Raw genomic sequence first — 15,246 nt, 5'->3', positions numbered from 1 at the left:
AAAACAGCATTTTTAGTGGCCAAATATTTATTTTTTCATTCTTTATTTTACTTTTTCTTTTTAATATTTTCATCTTTTTACACATAATTGGCCCCAAACAGTAATTCTGGCCCCCATCCTGTATTAATATCCCCTGTTTTGTAATGATGTCCCTTAGCCTGTACTAGTGTCCCCTGTCTTTTAAAGGTTACCTACCCTGTCTCCATCCTGTAGTAATATCGGCAAGTTTGTAATAATGTCCTCTTCCAATAATAATGTCCCTTGTAATAATGGTTCTCTATCCTGTAATAATGCGCTTCATCCTCTAATGTCTCCATCTTGGTCCCATCTTATAGTAATGTCCCCTCCTTGTAACAATGTCCCTCATTTTACTGCTCTTTACATATACACAAAAAAAAAATTGTAACCTGACCTCGCTCCCTCATGAACAGCATACTCTTCCTCCTGCACAGCTGGGGCTGTAATTACGTCATGTGCTTCCGCACTGGGACACCAGCTCTCTGCACCACAATACTTTTCAGTTGAAAGTATGTCCGAGGACACTCATTCGATTGAGAAGGAGTGCTTTAGTCGGCAGACCTTTGGCTCTCTGGACACAATTATCTTGGGCCCAAAGTTCGCACAATGAAGGCTCGGGGCCGCATTCAGCTCGCTTGATGAGACCCCTGATATAGACCCTCCATGGAGCCAGTTTCAAACATGACATGGATGGGGTGACAACGTTGCATGTCTCTAAAGGTACTGTCACACTTAGCGATGTACCAGCGATCCCGACCAGCGATATGACGCGGTCAGGATCACTGGTACATCGCTAAGTGGTCGCTAGTGAGCTGCCACACAGACAGATCTCACCAGCGACATCGCAGGGGTCGGGGGTCGCTACTTACCTGTCAGACGCGGCGATCATGACATCCTCCCTCCTGCGTCGCTCGTCTCTCCACAGGAAGCTGACGACGAGAAACAGTCCTGGACGTTCTCGCGCGATCAGCGATAACCAGCGGGGGAGCGGGTCGTAGATAAGTATCAGACACAGCGATATCGCTAGCAATATCGCTATAACGTCACAAGTTATATCGATATTGCTAGTGATATCGCTTAGGCTAGTTTCACATTAGCGTTTTTTTGCGCAGCGCATCGTGCGCATAAAAAACGCAAAGAAAAACGCAAAACAAACGCGCGTTTTTTTTCGTCATGCGCACGCTGATGCGTCAAAATAACGCAGCGTTGTTTGCGTTTTACATGCGTTTTTGCATGCGTTTGCGTTTTTTTATGCGCATGCGTTTTTAAGTGTGACGTTTTTTCCATTGTCTAGAGAACATTCTAGACTGGTTTAACTCAAAAACGCATGCGCAAAAAAACGCAAGCGTGCGCAAGACCATGCGCACGCATGCGTTCCCATAGGCTCCAATGTGGTGTTTTTGCGCATTCCGTGCGCAAGCGTGCGCATGCGTTTTTTTGACGAGACAGGGCGGAACCAAAAATGCAACATGTTGCGTCTGGCGCTGTCATGTCGGACGCTGTTCACACCACAGCATCCGGCAGGCAGAGGTAGTTCCACCTCCAGCCACTATAGCCTCAGTGGCGCCGGCCTGATCTTCAGGCTCTCGGGGGTTAATCCTGCTGGAGACCAGGTTGGATGGTTAGTCACGCCCACGGTCTTTAAATAGTCATGCTGGCCTATGGGCGTCGCCGATTATAGCTTGTGTTTCATACCAAGTGGTTCCGGTCTGGAGTGGAGGTGTTCAAGAGAGAGAGATTCATATCTGGTGTCGTATGATCCGTCGTTATCCTTTCTCCTTCCCATATTTGTGTTTAGTTGTGCCCTGTTCACATTACTGTTTATTCCTGTGTGTGTGCGGCGCAGTGCAGTTTAAGTTCTCCCTGTCTGTCATTATTTGTGTGGGAGCTTTGGTGGTGACTTCTCACTGGGTGGAGGGTGGAGGGTTAAGTGCAGGGCTGAGCAGGAGATAAGGAAAGGTCGGAGGCTCAGGCATTTGCACCTTCAGCAAAAACCCTGGGTTGAGGGTCAGACAGGGTTTCCCCTAGTAAAGGGACACCACAGGGGCCCCGGGTATTTCAGCCTTAGTTGAACTAAGCCCCCGTGACATTATAATCGGCCCACATTTTTTCAGGAGTCCATGGATCCATTAGATTCCATAACCCGCCAGTTGGCGGCGCTGTCCATACAGGTCTCCGAGTTGAATGGGGCAGTTCAGCAGCAGGGCCTGGTAGTAGCAAAGGTGCAAACGGCATCTGCAGGTATCGGTGCAGAGCCGAAGTTTCCGCTGCCAGAACGATTTTCAGGCGATCGCAGCAAATTTGTTGTATTTCGGGAGGCCTGCAAATTATACTTCCGCATGCGGCCAATATCCTCAGGTAATGAGGCCCAGCGAGTAGGGCTGGTGTTGTCATTACTGAGTGGTGACCCCCAAGCATGGGCATTTTCCTTACCACCTGACTCTGCTACATTTCATTCGGTCGATAATGTTTTTTCTGCCCTCGGGCTCATTTACGATGACCCTGACCGACTGGCTCTAGCGGAATCTAAAATCCGCGCCCTCCGCCAGGGGGAGCGCTTGGCAGAAGACTATTGTTCGGAATTTCGCCGCTGGGCTGTAGACACACAGTGGAATGACCCAGCACTGCGGAGCCAGTTTATTCATGGGGTATCAGGGAGGGTGAAACAAGCCCTCCTGATGTATGAGACTCCGGCATCATTGGAGTCTGCCATGAGTTTGGTGATACGTATTGATCGCCGTTTTCGTCAGGGGGCACAGGAGACGCTACCTCTGGGGGAAAACAGAGGTGCAGGTGTGGTTAAAGTAGATGAGTCCCCTGAACCTATGCAGATTGCTGGCGTGGCACAGGTTCAGCCTCGCGCTCCGGAAGTCCGGAGCATGTTTCTACTGTGGTAAAGGTGGTCATTATGTTAACGTTTGCCCGGTACTACCTAAGAGGGTCACACCGGCGGAAAACTGTTAAGCTCAGAGGGTATGGAGGAGACCCAACTGAGCGTATGCATATCCTCCATGATGGTATCTCAATGTATGCTCCCTGCCAAGGTTATTGTCGCCGGCAGAGAGCTACCTATATCAGTGTTCGTGGATAGCGGTTCCGCCACCAATCTCATAGATGAGGAGTTTGCACACACCGCCGGGTTTAAGATTGAAAAACTTCCTCACCCCATACAGGTGGTGACCATTAATGCTGTTCCCCTCCCTCAAGGGGAGATTACTGAGTTTGTGGCAGAGGTGAAACTCCACATTGGGGTCCTACATTCTGAGTCGGTTACATGTAGGGTCCTCCGTAATCTCCCAGCTCAAATGGTCCTGGGTTTTCCATGGCTGTCCAGGCACAACCCGGTAATTGATTGGAAAACTCAGGACATAGTCCAATGAAGTGGTTTCTGCCAAGACAATTGCTTGGCCACATGTGTGTCCGCCGTGACTCCCAGCCTGCCGGAGGCTTTGCAGGATTTCGCGGATGTTTTCTCTGAGAAGGGTTGCTCAGAACTGCCTCCACAAAGAGCCTATGACTGTGCTATTAGGTTAAAACCCGGGGCCAAATTACCTAAGGCCAGGATGTTTAATATTTCTGGTCCTGAGAGACAAGCTCTGAAAGACTACATCGCGGAGAGTCTGAGTAAAGGTCACATCCGGCCTTCGTCCTCGCCTGTAGCCGCGGGGTTTTTCTTCATTAAGAAGAAAGATGGGGGGTTACGCCCGTGTCTGGATTTCCGAGAGTTAAACCAGATTACTATCCGTGATCCCTACCCAATGCCGTTGATCCCGGATTTGTTCAACCAGGTAGCGGGGGCAAAATGGTTTTCCAAGCTGGACCTCAGGGGGGCGTATAACCTCATAAGGGTCCGTCAGGGGGATGAGTGGAAGACGGCGTTTAACACTCCTGAGGGTCATTTTGAGAGTCTGGTTATGCCGTTTGGGTTGACCACCGCGCCTGCCGTTTTCCAACATTTTATTAATGATGTCTTTGCTCATGTCCTGGGGAGATTTGTGATTGTATACCTGGATGATATCCTCATTTATTCTAGCGATCGGGACACTCATTTGGAGCATGTTAGGCAGGTGTTACAGTTGCTCCGGGAGAACCAGCTCTATGCTAAGCTGGAAAAATGTTTATTTTTTGTCCAGGAGTTGCCCTTTTTGGGATATATTGTGTCCGCAGCTGGTTTTAAAATGGACACCGCTAAGGTGCAAGCGGTGTTGCAATGGGAGAGGCCGGAGAGTCTGAAAGCACTCCAGCGGTTCCTTGGGTTTGCGAATTATTATAGGAAATTTATAAAACACTTTTCGACTATCGCCAAACCGCTCACGGACATGACAAAAAAGGGTGCCGATCTGGTGAACTGGCCTGAGGTGGCTATACGTGCATTTGAGCGTCTGAAGAATAGTTTTGCTTCAGCCCCCATTCTGGTGCAACCAGACGTGTCTAAACCTTTTGTGGTAGAGGTTGATGCGTCGGAGGTGGGAGTGGGGGCAGTACTGTCTCAAGGCTCGTCCTTGAGCGAGATGCATCCATGCGCCTACTTCTCCAAGAAGTTGTCGCCGGCCGAACGGAATTATGATATCGGCAACAGGGAGTTGTTGGCCATCAAACTGGCTTTTGAGGAATGGCGACACTTCTTGGAGGGGGCGGCTCACCAGGTCACAGTTATCACCGACCATAAGAATCTGCTCTACCTGGAGTCGGCCAAGCGTCTGTCTCCTAGGCAGGCTCGCTGGGCATTGTTTTTTACTCGTTTCAATTTTCTTGTGACGTACCATCCCGGGGCTAAAAACACCAAGGCGGATGCTTTGTCTAGGTGTTTTCCGGGGGGAGAACCTCGGGAAGAGCCGGTACCCATCCTCCAGAAAGGGGTAGTGGTCTCGGCTCTCACGACTGAGGTAGAGGCGGAGATTGCCGAGGCCCAAGAGGAGGTACCACCAGGACTTCCCGCCAACAAATCATTTGTACCCCTGCATCTTCGGCCTAAGGTGTTGAAGGAACACCACGATTCGGTACTGGCTGGTCACCCAGGGGTGAAGGGCACCTTAGAGCTGGTATCGCGTCGTTTCTGGTGGCCCAAAATCCGGCAGGACGTGGTCTCGTACGTGGCAGCTTGCATCACGTGCGCTAGGGCTAAGTCACCCCGAACCCGTCCTGCTGGCACGCTACAGCCTCTGGGGGTACCCAATAGGCCATGGACAGAAATCTCCATGGATTTTATCACTGACTTGCCAGCCTCGGCAGGGAACACGGTCATCCTGGTGGTGGTTGACCGTTTTTCAAAGATGGCGCATTTTGTGGCGTTGTCCTCTTTGCCCAATGCTAAGACGTTGGCTCAGGTATTTGTGAAGGAGGTGGTCAGACTCCACGGAGTACCATCTGACATAGTATCTGATAGGGGTACGCAATTTGTGGCGAGGTTTTGGAAAGCTTTTTGCTCAAGGTTGGGGATCAAGTTGTCACATTCATCGGCGTTTCATCCACAGTCTAATGGACAAACTGAGCGCATGAACCAAAATCTAGAACAGTATTTACGATGCTTTGTGTCCGACAACCAGGAGGAGTGGTCTACTTTCCTTCCTCTGGCCGAATTCGCATTAAATAATCACCGCCAAGAGTCATCAGGAGAGTCTCCATTCTTTTGTGTGTACGGTCAACATCCTCAGTTTTGTACCTTACGTCAGGGTGACTCCGGGGGTGTCCCGGAGGAGGATCAGCTAGGAGCCCAATTGTCATCAGTCTGGAGGCGGGTGAAACAGCGTTTGTTGAGCATGAGTGCCAGGTACAAACGGGTGGCTGACAGTAGACGCGTGCCAGGTCCGGACCTGTGTGTGGGTGAATGGGTGTGGTTAGCTACGAAGAACATAAAACTCAAAATCCCTTCTTTAAAACTGGGTCCAAGGTTTATTGGGCCTTTTAGGATTTCTGCCATTATTAACCCAGTGGCTTATCGGTTGGAACTTCCCGCAGTGTACAAGATACACAACGTGTTTCACAGGGCTTTATTGAAAAAGGTGGTAGGCTCTGTGGACACAACGCCGATGCCACCTCCAGTCATGGTGGATGGCGAGTTAGAGTTCGAGGTCGCCAAGGTAGTGGACTCTCGAGTAGTACGCCGTACTCTTCAGTATTTGGTGCACTGGCGGGGGTATGGTCCAGAGGAGAGGTCTTGGGTTCCAGCCTCAGACATACATGCGGATCGGCTGGTCAGTTCTTTTCACCGTCGTCATCCGGACAAGCCGGGTCCTATGAGTCTTGAGGGCCCTGGGGTCCCTCGTAGAAGACGGGGTACTGTCATGTCGGACGCTGTTCACACCACAGCATCCGGCAGGCAGAGGTAGTTCCACCTCCAGCCACTATAGCCTCAGTGGCGCCGGCCTGATCTTCAGGCTCTCGGGGGTTAATCCTGCTGGAGACCAGGTTGGATGGTTAGTCACGCCCACGGTCTTTAAATAGTCATGCTGGCCTATGGGCGTCGCCGATTATAGCTTGTGTTTCATACCAAGTGGTTCCGGTCTGGAGTGGAGGTGTTCAAGAGAGAGAGATTCATATCTGGTGTCGTATGATCCGTTGTTATCCTTTCTCCTTCCCATATTTGTGTTTAGTTGTGCCCTGTTCACATTACTGTTTATTCCTGTGTGTGTGCGGCGCAGTGCAGTTTAAGTTCTCCCTGTCTGTCATTATTTGTGTGGGAGCTTTGGTGGTGACTTCTCACTGGGTGGAGGGTGGAGGGTTAAGTGCAGGGCTGAGCAGGAGATAAGGAAAGGTCGGAGGCTCAGGCATTTGCACCTTCAGCAAAAACCCTGGGTTGAGGGTCAGACAGGGTTTCCCCTAGTAAAGGGACACCACAGGGGCCCCGGGTATTTCAGCCTTAGTTGAACTAAGCCCCCGTGACAGGCGCGCCTGGCGCAAAAGACAAAAAAACGCATGCGCACGGAAACGCAAGTATGCGCAAGACCATGCGCACGTCATGTTAAGTATAGGTGCGCAGTGCGCATGCGCACGGGTGCGCACGATGCGCTGCGCACAAAAGCGCTAATGTGAAACCAGCCTTAGTGTGACAGTACCTTTATATTTGAGTGAATAATCCGTGTTTACATTTTTGAAGAAACCAGATTGTATCTTAATTTCCAAGACAACTATGTTTTTGCAAACCAAGAAGAATTTACTTTTTATCTGTATATTGGCTTGTGGATTTAAGTGCTTATGTCTGATGGGTCAAGAAGACAGACTTGCATACCAGTTAACATACTGTGTAAATCCCCCGTTACACATAGCGATATCGCTAGCAATATCGCTGTAACGTCACCGATTTTCAGGATCGCCGCGTCTGAGAGGTAAGTAGCGACCCCCGACCCCTGCTATGTCGCTGGTGAGATCTGCCTGTGTGGCAGCTCACTAGCGACCACTTAGCGATGCACCAGCGATCCATTTAGTTGTCGGGATCGCTGGTGCATCGCTAAGTGTAACGGTACCCTAAGTCTGTAATAGTGACTTGTACATAGTGTATGTTTATCTTTGTTTATTGTGTGCTGATATGCTAATTGTGTATTGTATTCTATAACCAGTTTGTTGACTTCGAAGGTAGATAGGGAAAGGCTGTGAGGGTGGACTGAAGGACACTGGGTAAATCTAAAAATAGACCACCTGCCTCGGGTATCAAAGAGACTTCTTTTCTTCTGGTTGGTGTCACTCTTCAGGGTCTCAGCTCGGTACTTCGGACTTGGCTGGAAGAACAAAGGATTATTCTTGGTTATGTCCCTACACTTGTCGTTACCTCCTCTCTGCATGTGTATCACAGGTGGAGTAGTGACCCTGGGAGCTCGGACATAACATCTACCCTTATCCTGGCGAGTCAGCGGAAGGGAAGGGTGAGACCCTGTAATGTGCACCACCTTGGGGTAATTGCTGGGATTGTTTTGTTTGCTATTGGGTGTTGTGGTTCATTAAAGTACTGCCCCACTCTTTTACCCTAACCCGGTGTTGTCTGTGTAGTGTATTACCCACCGGGAGATAGAACAGGTGGTTCAGTGGTAGTTTTTAGAAGGTTTGTACTGTAGTTCCAAATTCAGTATCACTTTTTCTATTTGGCTAGAACATTACATTAACACAGATTAACACTTCAATTAATCAATCACTGTTTCATTATAGCGGTTAAGAGTAGGTGAAAGGGTTTGTGTTTATGCTAATATAGTTTTCTTACTTCTGAAGAAAAGCTAATTTCCAGTGACAGCTACCTAGGTTCCCTTTTATCCCATAGACACTCATCTGCTTCCAATGACGTGTTGCAATAGTCCTAGGTTTCCTAAATGTGTTCATTGTAGCAATAAATGTTTGCTCTATACCACCACAGACTGGCATAATTGTAAAAATGTACTTTATACAAGTCTTGCACCAAGTAGTTCAGAGGGCTGGCCCAGACCATCCTTGGCATCTCCTTTGGTGAAGATAGTATAGCTTCCTTGCCAAGATCAATTCCCTACATCAGGTGTACACAACCTACAGACTGCAGCGCTATTCTGTGTAGCCCCAACCATCTGGTCAGACTTGTTTGTCTGTGTCTGTTGTCTTCAGACATGTATAATCCTTGCCAGAGAAAGGTGTTGGTGGTATAGGACAGAGCAAGGATGGATAAGTACATATGGTTCACAATGTATCTCTCTCTGGATTCCCTGCAGAATGGTGGGTGCCCTGACATCTCTGTAGCACTTTAGAAAGGAGTTGATGGAGTGGAGAGGTGGCCATATATGAGTAAGGCTCTCTTCAATGTAGTTTTAGCAACTTGCATTAAGTATAGTAGAGAGTAGAATTCATGGACTCTTCCTTTCTAGAATGCAAGCAGGCTTAAATGTGACTCCTCATCCATGGGGAGACCTAAAACGTGCATATGTATGATATTTAATTACAATACTGTATTTTGTAAATGTTGCAGAAAATGCCACTTTAGAATTTGTTGAGCCTGACCATGTTGCCTTTGGACCAGAAGATGTTGTTGTATACCCCTGCTCCACATGGTCAACATCTGTCAAGGTGACTAAATTCTCAACAATGCGGGAGAGGCCAAGGATGGACTAGGATGGCTCAACTGGTATTCATATGTGGTTTATGGCTAGAGTAAAGTTAACATTTTTCCCCTCACTCATGGCAGCACCTGAGAGAGGAATCTGACTGATCAATGTACTGGAAGTCAAGGGCAAATATAAAAAAAGCCACTTCCTCCTCCTCCTCCTCCTCCTCCTCCTCCTCCTCCTCTGTCTGTCCGGCCTCATAGCGCATAGCCTGGCTTGAGATGCACTGATTATGTGGCATTGCCTGGTTAGGCAACTGACTCATGGCTTGGTAGGTCTGATTTTTCGTTACTGCCTCACAATGTGTTGGCTTCTACCTTTTTCCTTGCCTGCGGCTCAGTGCTCCTGAGCTTGATGAAAGATGTTGTAAGTAAGAAGGTGCCAAAATGCCGACCTGGAGGAGGCTGCCAAGTCCAACAGATTCCCAATCTATTCCTTCAGAATATGCATATTGCACTAAATCTAATGCAACTGTTGTCATACAGGTCATTTCTCCTTTGTCTGGAGACATTAAATTAACTGGTCAGCATTTAATATAGTAAACCATCTATGTATTTATTTTGGCCTTCCAGTTGGAGTAGTTTTGTAAATAAAAAGCTAAACAAACTGAAACTATAGTATGTCCAGTTAATCCTCATCCGTAGTGGGACAGGAAACCACGAGAGTTTAAAAGGATCCTCCCCCTACCATCCCTCAGTGTTTTTCCTGTCCCACTGCGGATAGGAACGACGAGAGGAATATCCGACCGTTCCATGCAGATGGTCAGGATCGGGGGGCCCAGCCTTTTCCCTTCCTACCTGGAGAGATCTGCAGCTTACACCCAACAGAGGGTTCCTCAGCTATTCCAGTGTAGCGCTGCTCCCGAATGTAGAGTCGCTTCCTCCTGATGGGGGCTCTCGACTCTGGACGCCACCTCCGCCTCTGGGAGTCCACTGAGCTCACAAGCGGCTCACCGACGGTGGCCTCGCCTTCCCCCGCCTGCCTCGGAGAACTCGGGAGTCGCCATGCCGGGAGTCAGAGGCATGCAGCAACAGGCGCGCGACATAGACCGAGGGCGCCGCAGCAGTTGCCCCCATCCAGACGCGCAGGCTGGGGTGCGCATCACAGAAGGGGCGCGTTACTTCCGGCAGGAGCAGGGCGCGTGTCGCGGGCCGCGTCACTTCCGGTCGCGTCATCGGCCGGGGGACGCGTCACTTCCGGTCATGTCGCTGAAAAAGCCCGCTGACAGCGACCGCCCGGTACCACAAACCGCAGCGGCATAGGCCCACCAGGAAGTGGGCAGGCGTCCGTAGGAACGGATCAACAGCGCAGCAAGGTGGTACGCAGGCTCTGCTTCGGGGGGCCAGGGAGGAGACCCGTCACCACTTACAGGTCTGTGTCTCCACAGTGGCCAACAGACAGTGGCGATCTCCACCATTACCAATGGAGGACCAGGCTAAGACTGAGATGGGAGCAGAGAGCCGGGGTCACGGGGGAGCCTCCACCTCTGAGAGAAAGGACCCTAAGCGGAAGGATATGAAGTGTCCGGTTTGCTCTAAGAAGCTAAAGGACACGTGGCAAAAGACCCTCTGTGACGCATGTGCAAAGCTTATAGTGGGGGAGGAGTAGGCTACTTTCATGTCTAACATGAGAGAGGTAATCAGAGAGGAAGTACAGGCCTCGGTATCCGGTCTAGCCACTTCTCAGACCCCGCAGGCGAATCCCCAGTTATCCAGGAAGAGACACAGGGAATCGGATACGTCGTCTGAAGACATTCTGTCCGAGTCAGACGCAGAGGAGGAGACCCCCGACCCCAGCGATGTCGCTGGTGAGATCTGCCTATGTGGCAGCTCACTAGCGACCACTTAGCGATGCACCAGCGATCCATATCGTTGTCGGGATCGCTGGTGCATCGCTAAAGCCCCCGTTACACACTGCGATATCGCTGTAAAGTCACCGATTTTGTGACGTTGCAGCGATATTGCTAGCGATATCTCTGCATGTGATACTTACCTCCGATCGGCTCCCCCGCTGGTTTTCGCTGATCGCGCGAGAAGCTCCTGGACCATTCCTCGTCGGTCACTTTCTGCGGCGCTTCCTGCTGTGACGACGAGCGACTCGTGGAGCCGGGCGGGAGGACGCAGGATCGCCGCGTCTGACAGGTAAGTAGCGACCCCCGTCCCCAGCAATGTCGCTGGTGAGATCTGCCTGTGTGGCAGCTCACTAGCGACCACCTAGCGATGCACCAGCGATCCTGACCGCGTCATATCGCTGGTCGGGATCGCTGGTGAGTCGCTAGGTGTAACGGTACCCCTAGTGTAACGGTACCCTTATGCTCGCTATAACATAATAAGTTTTGGTACCGCTTCCTGAACACTTCAGTTGTTGGTTAAGTGGTTTAACAAGTAAAGAAAATCTAATTAAATCCAGGAAGATATATAAGTAAAGTCTATAAATCTTCCTTTTTACAAAGGGAAAAAAAAAATTAGGGGGGGTGTCCCTGGATAATGGTAACCTATTTCGAATCCTTCCTCATCTGGTCAGGCGTCTCGTTAGTTTGTGGACACTTACTTTTGTCGGAGCTTTGAATCAAATTATTTATTTTGTTGATGGAATAATTTCTAGAACTTTCTCTGTTTTCCTTAAGCACTATCTGTTAAACCGCAATATTCTTGGGATCTTCTGGTGTAAGATCTTACAAGGGGGGCTACCTCTCTCGATCAGATTACTTCTTTGCTGTCGTCTCTTAGGTGCTGTTAGGTGAGGGGGAAAAATGATAATTATTTACTGTGAATTTAAGTTTGCCGAAACCCATGACATCATTATTTCCTTTTCTGGCTTGTAGTGCCTGAGGTTTCGGTGTTTTTTTTCACAGTGAAGAATGAGCTTGAGTGAATGTATACATCATAACAAGAATAAGGATAATTTGGGTGACTCCTACTGTAGGAAGTGAGTGGCTTTTTTTTTTCTTTTTTCCTTTTTGTTCATGGCTTCCTCTCCAGTGATAGAGCGGATTCCTCTCTCTCAGGTGCTGTCATGGGTTTGGGTAAAATCAAATTCACAGTAATTATCATTTTTAGACCAGGCTGCAGTGGTGAAAGTCATAAAATAGAGTGTATAGATCATAGAAACCTGATGGAAACCTCATTTATTTAAAGGCTGACCCATTCAAGAGTTTTGAGTGATATCTGCCAAACTGGAAGTGCTCATCTGGCTAATGGCCTTGGTCATTGTCCAAGGTGTCTTATTGGGTCTTGCATTGCCTTACAGGGTTGCTACTTACACATGGTGGTAGAGAGAATGTATTCTTCCTTCTGGAGGAGAACTAATTTACCCACTTTCCCAGAGAGCATGGCCTTTAAGATGCCTTCTATTAGCTGGTTCTCTAGAGTTGGTACCATCTAAATGTCACAGTTCTGTGCATGTGAAGTCACAGGACTGGATTACAAGTGAGTATTTTGTACCCAGAAAGTCTTAACCAATGGTCTTTAATTCTGTTTCAGACCCAACACGTGACTTGTGCTTCGGAGACCGATTTAGTCGTTTTCTCTTGGATGAATTTCTTGGGTATGATGATATTCTCATGTCTAGTGTCAAGGCTTTGGCAGAAAATGAAGAAAACAAAGGTTTGTGTCTAAGCAGGGTGAGACAGTTCTGTCACTTTTTTTTTTTTTTTTTTTTTTTGCAAAGTTAAAATAATTTTTCTTGGTGCCTTGTTTTTAGGTTTCCTGAGAAATGTTGTTTCAGGGGAACATTATCGATTTGTCAGTATGTGGATGGCTCGCACCTCATACCTTGCTGCCTTTGTTATCATGGTTATTTTTGTGAGTTTACATCTTTAATATTTTTGTAGTTTTAATGATAAAATGACTTGTATGACTATAATATCTTTAATGCAAATTTAGTTTAGGTTCAATTAATGTTTTACTACAACTAGATAAACGCAAAAAATATAATGTTGCTACTTTTCAACCTCTTGGATAAAAATTTTGTTTTAGATTGCCATCACATTTTCTCACATACGCTAGCCACTTTATACGTTTTCTTGCGTCAGTGGTGAACTTTTTTCCGGTATCGGCCTCACATGTATGGCACAGCAGGTAATGAATTTCTGCACAGCGCCAGCTTGGCAGCTGAACCAGAAACATCAACAGCAGGTATCGGCTATACGTCAGACTACAGTGGCTACCATCATTCCTAGCACCGATCCTGGCAGTTTAACATTCCAGATGCTGCAGGCGATATCCACTGCATTTAGATGGTTGTGATGGTCTATAGACCACCCCCCCATGATCCTATTATACGGTACCGATGAATCCCATAGAAACACGAGACCAACCAATAGCTTATGGGTCTGCAAGCCAAGTGGGGTCTCGCATGCCTCCTGTCATTGTGGAACTGACAGGTCTGAAGTGCTTCAATGTATAAGTATTGCAGCTAATTAGGCCAGGGAGAGAGTTGAGCTATAAAACTGTTACGCTATTTAACCCCTTCCCGACATCTGCTGTACATGTACTGCTGATGTATGGAGCGGCTTCAGAGGCTGAGCCTGCGTTATTACTGGCTGATGATGGCTGTGTTATATAGACATCATCTGTATCCAGCAGCAACAAGTAAGGTAAGCTTCTCCTGCTGCTATTAACCACTGTTGTCAATCTGACAGTGTCATTAGGCTAATTTAATCAGCCATCAAGTGTTGGGAAAGATGCAGGCTCTGTGTCTGAGCCCACATTCAAATTAAGGCGCACAGCCTTTTGACGTAAGGGGTTAAAGGAACCCAAAGTAATTGAACAAAGCTCTTTAATGGGCTGCATGGGCTATTCCCTTGTTAATTCATCATCGGTTAAACAGGTAAAATGTCTGGAGCTGATTCGAGGTGAGGCATTTGCATTTGGAAACTTTCTGTGAACCCAAAGCATGCAGTCAAAAGAGCTCTCAATGGAAGAGAAATGGACCATCATTAGGCTGAAAAATAAATCCGAGAGATATCCGAAATGTTAGGGGTAGCCAAATCGACAGTAAAGCGGTGTCTTATTACCACGGTGCCACACAAGAAACATCTCATGATGGGTAAAACCATTGAGTTGTCTCAAGAGCTTTACAACGGTATTATTGCAAAATATACTGGTGGCATTAGTTACAGAAAAATGTCTAGCTACTGATGGTTCAAGGGAGTGCTGTAGGGTCCATAATTTGGAAGTGGACAGAAAAGTCATTTCAGCATAAAAAGGCCTGACCGGGTGCTCCCTGCAAGATTTGAGACAGAGGAGTGAAAATAATTATCAGAAGAGTAGTCCAAGAGCCTTTGGAGAGCTACAGAGAAATGGTGGGGACCGTGATGCCAGCGGTGATTGGGTGCATGGCTCACATGTCATAACCTCACTGGGACGCGAGTGCAGAAACCGCTGGAAGGGCGCTGGCACGGGAGCTGAGTATGTGTTTTTATTTTAATGGGGCGAAACATGAGGAATGAGAGAAGGGATTGTCCAAGTGGTGGACAACTCATTTAATTTATGGACATCTATGGTTTGATTTCTTCATGGATTGGATGGGTTGTTGCCGACATTCGGTGAGAATTTCATGTCAATAGCACCTTTAGAGATATATTTACTTTTAAAAGATTGGTGACGTGTTCAATACTAATTTCACTTGCTGTATTTAAAGTGTTTTTTAAAATCTGATTTTTTGCATATTAGTTTTTCTGTGACAAGTAATGAGTCTGTTTTGCTTCCTAGACTCTCTCGGTCTCTATGCTCTTGAGATATTCTCACCATCAAATATTTGTTTTTATTGGTAAGTAAACGTATTCTTGAAAAAAATTTCAATCACTTGTCTTGAGACATGTCTTTCATGTTTTCCTTACCTTTTTCCCTCCCCATCTACAGTGGATTTGCTGCAAATGTTGGAGATGAATATGAGCATTGCTTTTCCTGCTGCACCACTGCTTACTGTGATCCTGGCACTTGTAGGTAAGTTAGCGGCACAAAAGCTGTAAGACTTGTGTTAAAAAGTATCTTTGTTACTTTATTTTCTCTTCCTTCACAGGAATGGAAGCCATTATGTCAGAGTTTTTCAATGATACAACTACTGCCTTCTACATAATCCTCATAGTGTGGCTTGCTGATCAGTATGATGCTATCTGCTGTCACACAAACACCAGCAAGAGGCACTGGCTAAGGTGAGTTGCCATGCC

The 15,246-nt window shown here is 47.7% G+C and overlaps 1 protein-coding gene across 1 annotated transcript in view; it reads left to right on the top strand.

Annotated features, from left to right (window-relative positions):
* The window catches only part of TMEM259 (transmembrane protein 259), a 52,518-nt gene that overhangs the window by 33,241 nt on the left and 4,031 nt on the right, over nt 1–15,246 (top strand). The window contains exons 6-10 of the mRNA XM_073547037.1: nt 12,557–12,679; nt 12,777–12,877; nt 14,789–14,846; nt 14,939–15,022; nt 15,099–15,231. Of these exons, the coding sequence (XP_073403138.1) occupies nt 12,557–12,679; nt 12,777–12,877; nt 14,789–14,846; nt 14,939–15,022; nt 15,099–15,231 (499 nt within the window). The remainder of the gene's footprint in view (nt 1–12,556; nt 12,680–12,776; nt 12,878–14,788; nt 14,847–14,938; nt 15,023–15,098; nt 15,232–15,246) is intronic.

This window comes from Dendrobates tinctorius, unplaced genomic scaffold (assembly GCF_039654945.1).
Source record: "Dendrobates tinctorius isolate UK_male_01 unplaced genomic scaffold, ASM3965494v1 ptg000011l, whole genome shotgun sequence".
In the NCBI taxonomy this organism is placed as follows: domain Eukaryota; kingdom Metazoa; phylum Chordata; class Amphibia; order Anura; family Dendrobatidae; genus Dendrobates; species Dendrobates tinctorius.
This window is presented reverse-complemented; position numbering and strand designations above follow the sequence as displayed.